We start from the raw sequence: 15635 nt of genomic DNA, 5'->3' as shown, positions 1-15635 counted from the left end.
CACTTAGTAATTTTCTGAAAGACAGTATTGACAATTTCATCAGTTAATTCTTCTTTCTCAGGTGTGATTACTATACTTGTATCATCAGCGAAGAGAACTAACTTTGCCTCTTCATGAATATAGAATGGCAAGTCATTAATATATAATAAGAACAACAAAGGACCCAAGACTGACCCTTGTGGAACCCCATTCTTGATAGTTCCCCAGTTTGAGGAATGTGCTGATCTTTGCATGTTGTGAGAACTACTTATTTCAACTTTCTGCACTCTTCCAGTTAGGTACGAATTAAACCATTTGTGCACTGTCCCACTCATGCCACAATACTTGAGCTTGTCTAGCAGAATTTCATGATTTACACAATCAAAAGCCTTTGAGAGATCACAAAAAATCCCAATGGGTGGTGTTCGGTTATTCAGATCATTCAAAATTTGACTGGTGAAAGCATATATGGCATTTTCTGCTGAAAAACCTTTCTGGAAATCAAACTGACATTTTGTTAGTACTTCATTTTTACAGATATGTGAAGCTACTCTTGAATACATTACTTTCTCAAAAATTTAGATTGGGTCCTTGTTCTTCAGATCAGATATAACTGATCTTCCATTATACATCCGAGAAGCACAAATAGTTCTCTTTGCTGAAAATTATAGTATTCTAATCAAGCCTAATAGAGTAACTTCAACATTTGGAAATGTAAATAATACTTTCTTGAAAATCTGTAACTAGTGCCCTATCAACGGACTGTCACTAAATTTAGTTAAAACACAATGCATTGCAGTAATGCGTAAGGTCTGACCATACCATCATAAATTACATGAGACTGTAAATCAATAAATGAAACACAATAATCAAATATTTATACTGACAAGAATCTAAACTGGAAGTTGTATGTTACATGTCCTCTTAAATATCTAAGCTCTGTAGCTTTTTTGTTGTCAATATCAGATTCTAGAGACAAAAATTTAAGGAAGACACTTTACTTTTCCCCTTTGCATTCACTAACATTTATGGCATCTTATTCTGGAATAACTCGTCACTGAGGAAAAAGGTGTTTGTCGAGCAGATGATAATATGTGCTGTCCTCTTTAGAAATTCTACTAAACAACTTTTTAAATGGTTGGGCATACTGACAGCAGTATCACACAACATTTACTCCCTTGTAAATTTTATAGCCAACAATAAATACCACTCTGAAAGCAACAGGAACATTCATAAACGTAATATTAGAAGAAGAACTTATCTACACTATCCATAACTCAGCTTTAGTGTGGTACAGAAATGAATGAGGTATTCAGCCGTACAAAAAATCTTTGTCCACCTATCCAGTGACATAAAGAATTTAATGGATAATAAAGTTAACTTCAAACACAAACTTAAACCCTATCGGCTTGACAACAATTTGGGGAGTTGTAGACTTTATTGCTTAAATGTTTACATTCGAACAGGACATTCCACTTCCATTCTTTCATAATTCTTATATATTCTTAATTTATTTATTACAAATAAAGGCAAAAAATATGTATTGCAGTATCTGTCTCACCAATCAGTCCTGGCAGTGCACAGAAAGAACTGTGATCCATTAGTATTAGGACCAGAATTGGCCATGGAAAGTGTTCCAGGTCCAGTGTGCTTGAGAGTAAAATTCTCATCTTCAAATTTACTTCCATATATAGATCTACCCCCTGTGCCATTATGGTTAGTGAAATCTCCTCCTTGGCACATCTGTATTCCTCATTAAGGATAGAAAATCAAGACATTTGACCCAAGTCATAAAATTCAGAACAATATCTGTATTGTAAGGAACTGAAACTTTTAGACTGATAAAATATTGAGAGGAAAAAATTGCCAATAATTCTAACAACATACACAACTAGGTTACAACAGTGCTACGGAAGTAGGGATTACTATTTACCATACGGAGGAAATGCTAGAGTCGCAGATGTGCAATAAAAAGGCTGCTATACATTGAAGCTTTTAGCCAACAGGCTTTTTTCTGAAATAAAAAACACACAGAAGTGGCACTACACCTTCCCCCACCCTTACCCTGCTATCCCTACCCCTCTCCACCCCATGCCACCTCTCCAATCATCTACACCAGATTGCTGTTCCCATCAGGGGCACTTGCAGTCCAGAGCCTGGTCAAAGCAGCCAGCTGTAGCGTGAGTGTGTGTGTGTGTGTGTGTGTGTGTGTGTGTGTGTGTGTTTGCTGTTCCCATCAGGGGCACTTGCAGTCCAGAGCCTGGTCAAAGCAGCCAGCTGTAGCGTGTGTGTGTGTGTGTGTGTGTGTGTGTGTGTGTGTGTGTGTGTGTGTGAGAGAGAGAGAGAGAGAGAGAGAGAGAGAGAGAGAGAGAGAGAGTTGTGTTTGTATGAATGTGTGTGTGTTTTCTTTGGGAGGACACCTTTTAGCTACAAGCTTAAATGTATAGCAGTCTTCTTGCTATGCCTGTATGCAACTCAATGTCTTCTCTACAGGGTGGAGAAAAATTGTGTCACAAAATTTTAACCCTGGATAGCTGATGCCAGTATGAACCAAAATTACTAATGTTGTGTAGGTTGACAAAGCACCATTTTTAAACCTTGGAAACTTGGCGCCACATGCTCCGATTGGCTGTGGGATTGCCCTGTTGCCATTCGTTGGTTGATGGGCAGCACTATGCTTGTCGGTTCACACATACAAACATCCCTTGCCCCATCAATGTGAAATGCACACATGTCAAATAGGTCTTGCTGTTTGCCTCCACCTCACGTCAGAGGCATTCACAGGTAAGCTTTGCTTCAGAGCACACGTCACATGCGATTTACTCATACAGTAAGCTTGGTAGCACAGTATTTGTTTGAAGAAGAACGTGATATGGTTTTTGTTTAAGGACTAGCCGATGGTAATGTGCACGAAGCTTGGCGGTTGTATCAGGAGCGGTACCCAGCAAGATGCCACTCATACTTGCAAGCATTTACAGCAATTTACCAGAGACTTCGCGAAACAAGCTCGTTAGCAGGATATCATGGTGATGCTGGAAGACCTCTAACATGACAGAGTGCTACATTTGAAGAGACTGTTCTCAAGCACTTCGAGGAAGCAACTACGACAAGTACTCATGTGGTTGGACATGACATGGAGGTCACTCATCAGTTAGTCTGCGAGGTTTTGAGGGATAACAGCCAGCATCCATTTAGTTTCTGCCCTGACCGAGACCTAAACCCTGGGGCGGACTATGAACACAGGCTAGGGTTTTACCAGTGGTTTCTGCGACATGTTGCACAAGATCCCAACTTCCCTGCAATTGTGTTGTTTACCGATGAATGAACCTTCCATCGTGATGGCCTTTACAGCACTCGAAACGTTCATTATTCGGTACGGGGAAATCCTCACACCACGTACGTCCACGACACCAGAAACGATTTTCGCTCAATATTTTGGAAGGCGTTGTGGGTGACCATCTGATTGGGCCAGTCCGTCTACCTCCTCGACTTACCGGGGCAAATTACCTTCACTTTTTGCAAGAAACTCTACCCAGCCTGCTGGAAGATGTTCCCATAGACATGCGGCTATGGAAGTGGTAGCAGTATGGATGGGGCACCCGCACATAACAGTCATGCTGTGCGAGGATATTTAAATGAACCCTTTGACAGTTGGGTAGTTGACAGAGGTACTTTTAGGACATGGCTGCTGCGATCACCAGACCTCACACCACTGGACTTTTTCCTGTGGGGATTCTTCAGGGTACTAGTTCACCCACCCGGACACAAACCACCTAGAAACAAAGAGGAATTAATGGATCACATTCAACATGCCACCAATCACATCAGGGCAATGCCAGAAATCTTTGAGAGAGTTCAGCAAAACACCGTTTGGTGTTACCAAGCTTGTGTTGCGTCACAGGGTCACGAGTTTGAGCAGCTGCCTTAAGTAAACCATGTCCTTCTTCTTCTTCTTCTTCTGCTTCACTAGGACCCTTAAGGATCACGTATGGCTTATTTTGCACATCATCTTTCTTCCCAATACCTCTTCACTCTCTTGCTTCTTCTGTTTCTTTCTTCTTCTATTACGACAACTTTGATTTTAGTGTCCGGCCACCTGTGACTATCTACCAACCCTTTATAGTTCTCCCTGTCCTGTACTATTGCCTGCAGATTCCTTTCTTTTATTCCCTACAGCCTTCCAGTCATCTCTGACTTCCTTCACCCAGTTGTTACCAGTATGAAATGTTGCAGTCCATATCCTCTTAGTCAACCTCGTCTCATCCATCCTCCAATAAGCCCAACAAATTGTAACCTCCTCTTCTGTATCTCGCTTGATATGGGTTCAATATTTTCATACAGTTCCTGTCCATGTTCTGTGTATCCAGATAGCCCCATGTTTTTGGTGCCCCATATGTTTCTCAAAATTTTTCACTCCTCCTCCTCAAACTGTATACAAGCTCTCTTGCTGAGTGTGATTGTTTCTGATGCACACAGAGCAGGATTTCTTACAGTTGCTGTGTAATGTCGCAATCTGGCATTCCAAGACAGATTTTTCTTGCCATATGTTGTTTTCACCGCATACCGAAGCTTCTGCAAAAGCTGTGCCCTGTCTACTGCACTACTGTTGCTCTGTATGCCACCAGTTATCTTCTCCCCCAAATAACGAAAACGGATGACTTTCTCAACCACTTGGCCATCTATCTTCCAGTCAGACTCAGTGCTCAATGTCTTGGTCTTATTATAAGCAGTCTTCAGACTGACCTTTTCTGCTGTTTCGGCTAGATTTTTTAGTGCTATCTTTGCCTCTTCTACCATCTCATTTAAGAGCGCCATGTCATCTGCGAACGTCAGGTAGTCCACTGTTGCATTATGTTTGACCTTGTATCCTATCTCCACACCTTTGATCTTCATGTTACTATTTAGCTGTCTCCACTGTCTCACTACTTTGTCCAAAACCAGGTTAAATAAAATTGGTAGCAGTCCATCCCCTTGCCAGACTCCTGTTTTTATTCCGAAGCTGTCTGACAGTGTACTGTGATGCCTGATCCTGACAGTAGCGTTGCTTAATGTTTCCTTTATTATTGCATGTGATGTAGCATCCAGTCCTCTATCTTATAACACATCAAGCAGAGTACTTCTGTCAACTGAATCATAGGCCTTTGGAAGTCCAAAAATGTCAGTATTATCTTTTTTCCTTTCCTGTGTCTGTGTTCTTTTACCCTTTTTATTCCAACTATCTGTTCCTCCCTTTTCTAAAGCCACAGTGGTACTCTCCTATTGCCGGCCCCAGTTGCCAGTTGTTCTCCATCTCTGTTCAGCAAGATTCTTGATAAAACCTTGTACCCTATGTTTAAGAGAGAGATGCCCCTGTAGTTATCCCTCGAGACGTTCTCTGAAGCAGCTGAGGAAGTGTGCCGGGGAACCTGCCGTGCTCCGACAAAACTAAACCGATCAAATTGAATATTAACAGCATGGGGAGGACAGCCATTTGAGACCTGAGACAGAGCCCTGAGATTGTTGTCTTACTAACTGACAAAGGCAATGCTACAGTTGTCCTTTCCCATAAGGACTACATTGAGAAGATGCAGTGACGAATCTTACAGGAAGATCAATGCTGACCCCACAAAGAAGGTGGAGAACAAGACTAGGGCTCTTCTCAAGGATGTGGATTGACCAGAGGATGTCGCCAAGAAATTGACACCTCAAGGACCTGTACCGCCAAGACTTTATGGACTCCCTAAAATCCACAAAGAAGGGGTGCTGTTATGCCCAATTGTCAGCAACATTAGGGCACCTACATGTTTGCTGGCCAAATACCTGGCAGAACTACTAAGCCCTTATCATGTTCGGAATTCTATGGATTTCGTATAACGTCTCGAGAACTTCAAGCTGGAAGACTCAGATATCCTGGTGAGTTTTGACGTTCTCTCTTTGAGAGTCAGTTAAGCTCATTGCACATAAATTTGATGTGAAGACGACCGACCTTTTCAGGCACGTTCTGACCTCCACGTATTTTCTGTTTAATGGAGAATACTATGAGCAAACAGAAGGAATCGCAATGGGGAGCCCACTTTCGCCTGTGGTCACGAATTTCTATATGGAGTATATTGAGAAGGAAACCTACTTGTTTTCTACGTTATGTTGATGACACGTTTGTGATATGGCCCCATGGAAGGGGAAAGCTCCTAGACTTCCTTACACACCTGAACTCCATACATCCGAACATCAAATTCACTATGGAGACCGAAGCAGAAGGAAGTTTACCATTCCTGGACGTCATGGTCAAAAGAAGAGCGGATAGCACCCTGGGCCATGGGGTATACATGAAGAAAACACACACCGACCTGTACTTGCATGCAAATAGCTGCCACCACCCTTCACAGAGGAATAGGGTACTAAAAACACTGGTGCGCACCATCTCGGACGCAGAGTGTCTGCCCCATGTGCTGGAACACCTCAAAACTGTATTCCGGAAAACGGGTACTCGGTATGGCAGATCAGACGCGCTTTCCACCCCACCTCTACAGTACAGCGTGTGGAGATGGACGAAGTCATGGAGGAAGAGATAGCCATTGCCTATATACCGTATATTGGCACACTATCGGGGAAAATAGGATGAATATTGAGGAAACACCGAGTAGGAACTGTCTGTTGACCGCCCAATAAAACATGAGCATTATGGGAAAGTGTCAAAGATGATCTTGGTTTGTGGAAGGCTGGCATATACCAGATTCCCTGTGAGTTTGGAAAGACTTACATCGGACAGACAGTGTGCACCATCGAAGATCATTGCCGAGAACATCAGAGGCACACTCGACTTATGTACCCCAACAAGACGGCAGTTGCAGAGCACTGTTTGCCCGAAAATCACAAAATGGACTACCAATATGTCTTTGCACAGACATCTAAATACTGGGACAGCGTCATTACAGAGGCTATCGAAATTCGTACCAGGCACAGACTCATCAACAGAGATTGCAGCTAGAACCTCAGCAAGGCATGGGAACCAGCACTGAGTCTAATTAAAAAGAGGCTCAGCAAAGAAAACGAACGAGCGATCAGGCTGGACGAGGCAGTTACACCGACGCCACCACAGATGCCGACGCCAGCCTCTCGGCGATCACCGACGTGCAGCCGTGGGCACGAACCGCGGAAAGAGCGCCTCGCGGGGTAGGGGATTTAGGACAGCCGCCCGCCCTCAGGAGCTCAGTTCATCAGCGCATCTGATGACGGCGACATGTCTGATCGCCGAAATATTGTGCCCGTTGGACACTATGGACCGGCAGTACACCCGTGGACTGTTCGAGCAAGAAATATGCCAGGAGAAGTTGATCTGATTCCATCCTGCTATTTTTCCTCACTTTTATGTTCATAATTTCTCTGTGATTCTTGTCACAGATTGCTACATGGTCTAGCTGGTTTTTTCCAATCCTTTCCAGGGCTGACCCACGTTGTTTTCTTGCTTGCCTTAGCTTTGTAATGGGTTGTCATTATTCTCATCTTGTGTCTCCTACCTAGGTCCACTAATCTCTCACCATTCTTGTTCTCTTGTGGGCTGCATGATCTCCCACAGGGCCTCTAAACTTCCTTTCCATGCCTATTTGCGTGCTAAAATCTCCTAGCAAAATAGTGACACCTCTTTTGTGCACATCTGTCACTACCTTATCCAAAGTGGACCAAAAATGTTCAGTTCCTGCTTCGTCTTTTTTGTTCTTATAATATGTTGGTACATGTGCATTTACTATTGCATAGGTTTTGTTTCCTATTTTCATTGTCAGATACGACAGCCTCTAATTTATGCCCTTCCACGCAGTGACACTATCCAGGTAGGTATCTACAGTCTATTACAAAGGCTGTGCCAAACATAAAAGGCTGCTTTGGCCCTCCAACACCGGGTTTCCCTTTCAGAATTACATATCCCTCCGATTCCATCATGCTTTCGTCCCTTAATCTTGTTTCCTATAGTGCCAGTACGCCAATCACAAGTTCTCTCATACTGTCAACAACTTGCTTTAGCTTGCCCACCTTCATCATTGTCTGTATGTTTATGGTTCCCATTTTAAAAGTCTGTTTCGATCCGATTTTGTGTCCATGATTTAGATCAGATTTGGAGGTACTGGTAGGTTCACAGTTTTGTTTTGCACATGATGCAAGCTCCCCAGAATCCAACAGCCTGCTCGCATTTACCTCAGTCAATGAGGGATTAGCCCCCTGGGGTATATTTGTGATTATCACATGCTTCATGACTGCTTCACAAGCCGAAGTTTCAACTTTAGCTACTGAATTTGCAGTAGTGTGGTTACAACTGAGGTGGTTAGCCCCAGAGGATGTAGTCAGGCCGCCCCCACTGAAATCAGACGTCTTTTGTGGCCGCTCCACTGGAGAACAGACGCCACTCTGTTGTGAGAAGGTTCATCCGGCTTGATGACTGTTGAGATTCGCCACATCTTCTTTTGAAATGACTGGCCATCTTCGTCCACCCCTCAAGCCGTAGACCTTTTCACACTACAATTTTGATTGAGAATGATAAGGAAAAAGGATAGGCTTAGGATAGGAGGCTTAGGATAGGATAGGATAGGATACAGGATATCGCTAGGTCGTTGTAGGACACACTTTGTCTGGCTCCTCCCCTTTAGCCTGTCCAGCTTGGGTGAACCTTCTGGCAGCTAAGCCACCAACAGCATAGCCCGAGCCCTCCGGATCCAGAGATGCAAACAATGTCCTAGCTACAAAAAAGGCCTTTTTCAGGGTAGACACAATTTGTAAGACTTTCTGTATGTGAACTAACAGCTGTTGACGGGTTTGTTCCCAGTACGTTTTATCAGGAAACTACAATGGATGTGTCAGGACCCCAACGGATACGCTCCCAGGCCCCGAGAATGGAAGGCCGGCGCACTACCACCGAGCGTGCGGCTGCCTTGGATACATCGTGATCTCCAGCAGGCAAAGCATTTGCAATCATGCGTTGTCCAGAACATCCGGCAACAGGGCAATCCTGCGGCCAATCAGAGTGCATGGCACCAAGTTCTTGTAGTTTAAAAATTGTGCACTGTCGACCTACACAACATTAGTAATTTTGGTTCCTACTGGCATCAGCTATCTATGGTTAAAATTTCATGGCACAACTTTTCTCCATTCTTCATAATACTGTTGCTAATGCATCCCAGATTTCCAGTACTTAAACAACTAGGTTACAAATTTGAAGATTGTAAGCTTTATCAGTAGGTTACTTCTTATGTTCATGAAGCTGCTACCTGCCTTATTAGATACACAGACAATTTCAGTATTAATTATTTACACAGAAACTACAGATATCAATGTCGAAACAAATGAATAATTGAAAAATTTGACTACAAATATATATTACAGTATAATCATCTTCATCTTCAAATGTAGTGTACATGTTCACTTTCATTTACACAGTTACACAAAATATCACAACACATGATGATAAAAAACATGAGACATCACATTTTTCGAACTAGTAGTGACAAGTCTGCACTTTTCAGCTTTTAAGGATACAAAATCAGGTATTATTCGATGAAAGGTACTTCCTTGATAACCAAAACCTTTTTCATGTGTACAAAGACATCTAAAATTTTCTGCAGTTTTGGGAACTATGTCACTTCTGAGCATCATTATTATACGACCAACATCAACTTTTCCTATTTTGATATCAAAATATACTTGTGGATTTTTCTTAACTTTCTTTGTTTCAGGTTCATCCTCCTACAAAAGAAAACAAGCTGTGGCAGAAAAAAATACCACACCAGACACATGTGTTGATAACAAACTGTTATACATTCTTACAGTTGTTTCTCCACTAGCAGATCTCTTGGTTGCGTTATCAGCTTTCTTTAATGTTGCACCAGCATGTTCTTGAAGCCAAGAATCATCTGCCCAAACGGGTTTTGATGAGCCTTCTTTAATCTTCTGAGGTTTTGCCAAATTTACTCTAATGGTTCTTCCAAAAAGTTCTGAATCATTCTGAAACACAATATATGCTCTATTATTATCTATCCAATGACATTATACTGTCAAAAATTCATTGTTTTCGATGATACATGCTTTGAGTTTATTAACATTAATGAAATTCACATTTTTGTCTCTAATACCTCACCTGTTTTTTTTTTTTTTTTTAAATTTGGAATTCTGAACTTTTACTTTAAAAGTTAATAGTGCAACATTAGAGATCACAACAATAAATTTCAGCCACTTGTAGTTTCCTGCTGTTTCTTTTGCTAAAATATACTTTACATGTGAAACATAGCAACCCACGTATTTTCGTTCCATTAATGTTAAATGCAATGCTAAAGTACAGGATATACACACTTTAATGTTTCCAGATGGAAAGTCACAGTGATCTGCATCATCTGATGAAACCATTTTGTGTGTAATGACAAAAGTAGTCTGGTAATTAATTTACATGAACGAAACATGTTAATGTAAGGAGTCACACAGGAAGCTAATTCTGCATTTCTCTTCACCAGAGCAACAGAACGCCGAGTATGAGAAAGAGGTAAAGCCATGAAACCAGTGCGTGATTGGAGGGTGGCCATATGAAGGGCCTGTAAGAGCTTCAAGAACATTCTGCGTAAGTGGCCATTCTGTCTACCTAAATTTAAAAGATGCAGTAGGCCTGAGAAGACACTCCTCAGACATGTGAATGGACTCATCCATCTGACTCCGGTAGGAATAGAGGAAGCATTACTGATTACTGCAGAAGAAAATTTTTACTTTTTCAGCAATTAAATTGAGAGCATATAACGTGATAATCCTTTATGGAAAGTCGATATCTGAGAAAGATTTTAAAAACATCTGAAGTGGTATCAGACATGATAATGAGAAAGTATGAGAAACATAGCACGTGGATGGCTTGAACGTGACGGAGAGATGATGGGGATACTCTCAGGCAGAGACTCGGCAGTGGGCGATCAGTGAAAATAGACATTTCAGGAACTTTCCAAGGGATTGCACAGATTACGCAATAGTTGTTTAGAGTGCATATCCTGCAAATGCCAAACTAAAAGACCAAACAGCTGTTAACTTTTTGATTCAGTTATATGCCAAGGGTTGTTTAACATGTTTCTTAAATATGCGAATGGTATGGTTTGTAAAGGAACAGTGCACTGAAGACCCCATGTCCCTCCTGACCAAGTAAGTATGCTTACACCATGCACTTTACTTTGTGTTATTTCCTTTCTCTGTGGCTATGTTTCTATACTTGATGACCCACTGATAGTAGTATAGTGCGTTAGTGAATGCATAATATATTTTTATTATGATGTCAAAATGTGGAATGACACACGCAGTGGTATGTACAGTATTATTCATTTATTTCATGACCCACATGGAAGAGTAAGTAATTTTACGGTGTGTTACTGATAAGAGTATGATTAAGCTCACATTCACTGGAAAGACAAAGTTTCCTTGGTTCCATAACTCTATGCTGAATGTGCAAGGAAGATGTACCCTGAGTTAATGGTTTTCTGTGACGGCCAGACACAGATTACAACAATGTGTAAATATCACATGTTAGGTAAGGCTTTCAGGAATTAACTCAGCTCCATAACAAATTGTCAACTGCAACATTTGCTTCTGTCCTTGCTTGTATATTTAAAAATCCCCTTCGTAGTAAAAATTCAATTAAGCATTTTCACATATGGCAACTGCGTAAGGCTGAGACACAGGATATCTGGGAACATTCCTGTAATAATGTATGGTTAAAGAATGGCAAACAATAGAAAACTGGCAATCAACTGTCAAGTTAAGGCGAGTCACTACACAATGTAAGTTAACATTAGGCACCACCAAGACAAGCAGGCAAGCAATAACCAAAAATTAACGTCAGAATGAAGCTCCCTGATAAGTTCCCCATGGGAATTTCATTCCCTGCAATTGCAGTCGATATGGAACCAATGTTTCAACTTCTGTTTCAAAAAATGCTTAAGCTCAGTCACACAAATGGACAATAAATAATTGAAACACAGAAACTGAGGTTAATTCAAATTCTGTGAAACCATAAGCATTATAATGTCAAGATAACTATTTTACTTTCTTTTTTTCTTGCAAAAGGATCCAACATTTATTCTCACAAAAAGCTTGGTACCAGCACTTGAAATTAATGCAAACTTGGAAACTGATATCATATGCTGAGGCAATAAAGTTAGGAGTAGAAATGCTGTCACAACCCAAGTTCAAGCACAACTCTAGCATCAGCAGACACAGGTAAACTCTGAAGAGCAAAGTCCACACAGTCTTGAAAACAGTACAGTCCGTTATGAACAATGAAATCACCATTATAAGATGCGAGCATACATAAACACTAAAGTAGTTTACAGCGTGATGTGGCCTGATTAGCGGCGGCTTGAGTCCTGGAAGGTTGATGAAACAGTCTGGTAAACTCACAGTCTGTTGAGGAAGCTTACTGTTCTACTTCCGAAATCTCAAAAGTTTTGGTGCTTTGAAGCACGGGAGTTATCTGACTTGCATAAGCGTATGAGCAAGCATCTTCATCCACTGACAAATGGATCGCATCACCTCTAATGAGACTTCACGGTAGGATTTGTTACACATGTACTTGAAACTAAATTTACAACAAAGTCCTTACAAAACTTGCAACCCATTCTGCTTTATTTGTTCTTTATGCTGAAGGAACTCCAGCCTAGCAGCTACCACATACATCTTTTATGTAAAATGGACTCTGTATGGTCTTCCCAATGGGAGGATGAATGGTTCTGTTAATACCTCTAATTTCTGTACTAAATGGAACAAATGAAAATTTATTGACAGCAAACATGCACACTGTCGCTGTGGGTCACTGATCTGACCTGCCTGGAAATGAAGTGTCGATCATATTGTGATTGAGTTCCAGAAGCTTAGTACTAATGCTGACAGCTGCTGTTGATGGTGTCACTGCTAGTGCTACTGTTTCTGCTGTTGTACAGCAATTGCTGAATGTCTTCCATGCATCCCAAGTGAATGTTCACTTAATACGATTCCAGTGCTATCTCACATGTCTTAGCACAGTACGTAGTTCAAAATACAAGTGCAGATGTTCAATCTCACAAATATCTCAACGTCATGTTTGTAGACAGCTCTCAGCATTTATTTACAAATGCAACACAACAAAACCACATAAAATAACACCTTGGAAATGGATATGGTAATCAGGTGTTAAGCCTTAGCACAAGCCTAATGTTAGAAGATACAGACAAAGTCTAAAGAGCAAACCAGGTCTAGAGAATAGCACAATCCACTACAACAGACACAATGAAATCAGTGTTGTACAATGTGGGTACAGGTAAAGACAGAAATGGCTTTTATCAGATGGTGGGCAGCCTATTATCGGGCCATGCAGCTGGCTCACTATGTACGAAGCCACAGCTCGCATACCTGAGAGTTAGCAGTGGCAGTGTACTGGTTGGAGGTCCTAGCAGTCACATACAATGATAATATAGTTTTACATACTGTTGTCTGGTGGGACTACTAAACTATTGACGATCTCTTGATACATCTGCCGGCTTCAGGTCAATTAACTGAGATACAGCAATGCAGGTTAGCTAAACATTACCACCAGACATCAAGATACTTTCATTCTATAATTCTGTACACAGCCTGCCATTTACAGAGCAGTGTCACATCCCAGCACTGGTCCTATCACCAACTTTGGATGAGCTCTTGCTTCATAGGAAATGAATAAGGGTACAAACCTTTAATGATATGACTGAAGGAAACTTCAGTTCCTTATAATTTAGTCTTACTTGGAGAGGCACCTTCCAGTGGCTGTATATCTTTACATCAACAATTTCACCCTACCTTACTACGTGGTAGGCCTTTCCACCAACTACCAGTTCCTGAATTCTGCCTTTCACTATCAGAGACAAGTGCTCTGCTTGCAACCTGTACCAACTATGCACAATAAATCACACTAACCACAACAGGAGACAAGTCGGAGACAGCACTCAATCCTGTCTATATTCTGAAATACAGAAAACACTAATTATGACTCCCTGCGACTTATGCAATTAGACACCTTATTCTGACTGGGAGACAAGTGCAAGAGAGCTACAGAAAGAAAATATCAACTACTACTTGTTGCTATTAGTAGTGACAAATTCTACAGATTTATTCTTTAGTAACATAGAAAACTAAAGATAGTAACTATTGCTGGATACTTATTGAAAATTCAGTGGCATTCCCCCTTGAATGGGTCCAATCTTCTCATAGTTTTCATTGCAGCAGCACTGAAGTGTCATTCTAGTGACTATGAGACTAGGCTGTGGTAGTAGTACTTCTTCTTCTTCTTCTTCTTCCTGGTACTAGCCCCGACTGTGACTGGCCTGACCACGACTAACTTGGTCCTGTGCACTACGTGCTTATACAGGGTGAAATAAAAATGATGCACTTGGCAGTTGGCATACAATTCCTTACCCCAATTCATAACGAAGGGTACACCTAGCAAAACCTAGTCCTGTCAATAGGTTTAACAAAAATGCAATTTAGGAAAAAGAGACTCTGACAATACTGCAACTGTGTGCAGCTTGGCCAACAACAAGTAACATGAACTCTGCACCTGGAGCTGTCCCATTAGCTCACTGAGATGAGGTAATGCCATGGGAAACAGATATGCAGACTCCCAGGTGTTCCAGTCTTAGTCACACCATTTGTTTCTTTTTTTCCCAGTTAAAGCATCAAATTATATTCAATTTACACCTCCAAAATGCAGTTTCTTGTATATTTATTTCTGTTCCTGTTACCTTTATTTCAACATGAAGACATAACATGAACTTCTTACAGATGTAAATGACCACTTGGTTTCCTCGTTTATACGAATAAAGGCGATACAAAATAATCGTGGATACAGTATCATCATCTGTATCCAATGAGGTACAAGAAAGACAATAGCTGTGTTACACTAGATTTCACATTATGATATGCACAATAATTACGTTCTGTACTTTTGATGTCCAGGCTTATCTTTGCAAAGCTAATACGTACAGGTAAGAGCAACAGTCACATTACAGAAAATGTTCAAAGTTACCACCATGCATTTGCAAACACTTTGCCACTTGCTGGATCATACTTTGCTGGACCCTACACAACACACCTGCATCCACCACTGGTAAAGAGACATGTGAGCTATCAGGTTGTGTACATCCATGGGTGGATGTACTATAAATCTGTTCCTTTCAAGTGTCTCAACTCAAAAATCTAGTGGATTAAGATCCAGGGAATTTGGAGTACACAACACACCTGCATCCACCACTGGTAAAGAGACATGTGAGCTATCAGGTTGTGTACATCCATGGGTGGATGTACTATAAACCTGTTCCTTTCAAGTGTCTCAACTCAAAAATCTAGTGGATTAAGATCCAGGGAATTTGGAGTACACAACACACCTGCATCCACCACTGGTAAAGAGACATGTGAGCTATCAGGTTGTGTACATCCATGGGTGGATGTACTATAAACCTGTTCCTTTCAAGTGTCTCAACTCAAAAATCTAGTGGATTAAGATCCAGGGAATTTGGAGTCCAGAACATTGGACCAATCCATTTCCCGGGGAATGCTTCATTTAAATAGTTATGCACATTCATTCCAAAGTGTGTCGGTGCACCATCAAGCTGAACCCAAAGCTGTCACTGAACACCAGGTGGAATGTTTTAGAACAA

The 15635-nt window shown here is 41.3% G+C and overlaps 1 protein-coding gene across 1 annotated transcript in view; it reads right to left on the bottom strand.

Moving 5' to 3' along the window:
• Positions 1-15635, bottom strand: part of LOC124788011 (peptidyl-prolyl cis-trans isomerase E) — a 72222-nt gene that overhangs the window by 11996 nt on the left and 44591 nt on the right. Inside the window, exons 3-5 of the mRNA XM_047255057.1 lie at positions 9772-9948; positions 9484-9690; positions 1541-1722 (exon numbers count right to left, since the gene is read on the bottom strand). Coding sequence (XP_047111013.1) covers positions 1541-1722; positions 9484-9690; positions 9772-9948 — 566 coding nt within the window. The remainder of the gene's footprint in view (positions 1-1540; positions 1723-9483; positions 9691-9771; positions 9949-15635) is intronic.

This window comes from Schistocerca piceifrons, chromosome 3, assembly GCF_021461385.2.
Source record: "Schistocerca piceifrons isolate TAMUIC-IGC-003096 chromosome 3, iqSchPice1.1, whole genome shotgun sequence".
Taxonomy (NCBI): domain Eukaryota; kingdom Metazoa; phylum Arthropoda; class Insecta; order Orthoptera; family Acrididae; genus Schistocerca; species Schistocerca piceifrons.
Note: the sequence above shows the minus strand (reverse complement) of the source record. Positions and strands in the feature narration are given on the sequence as shown.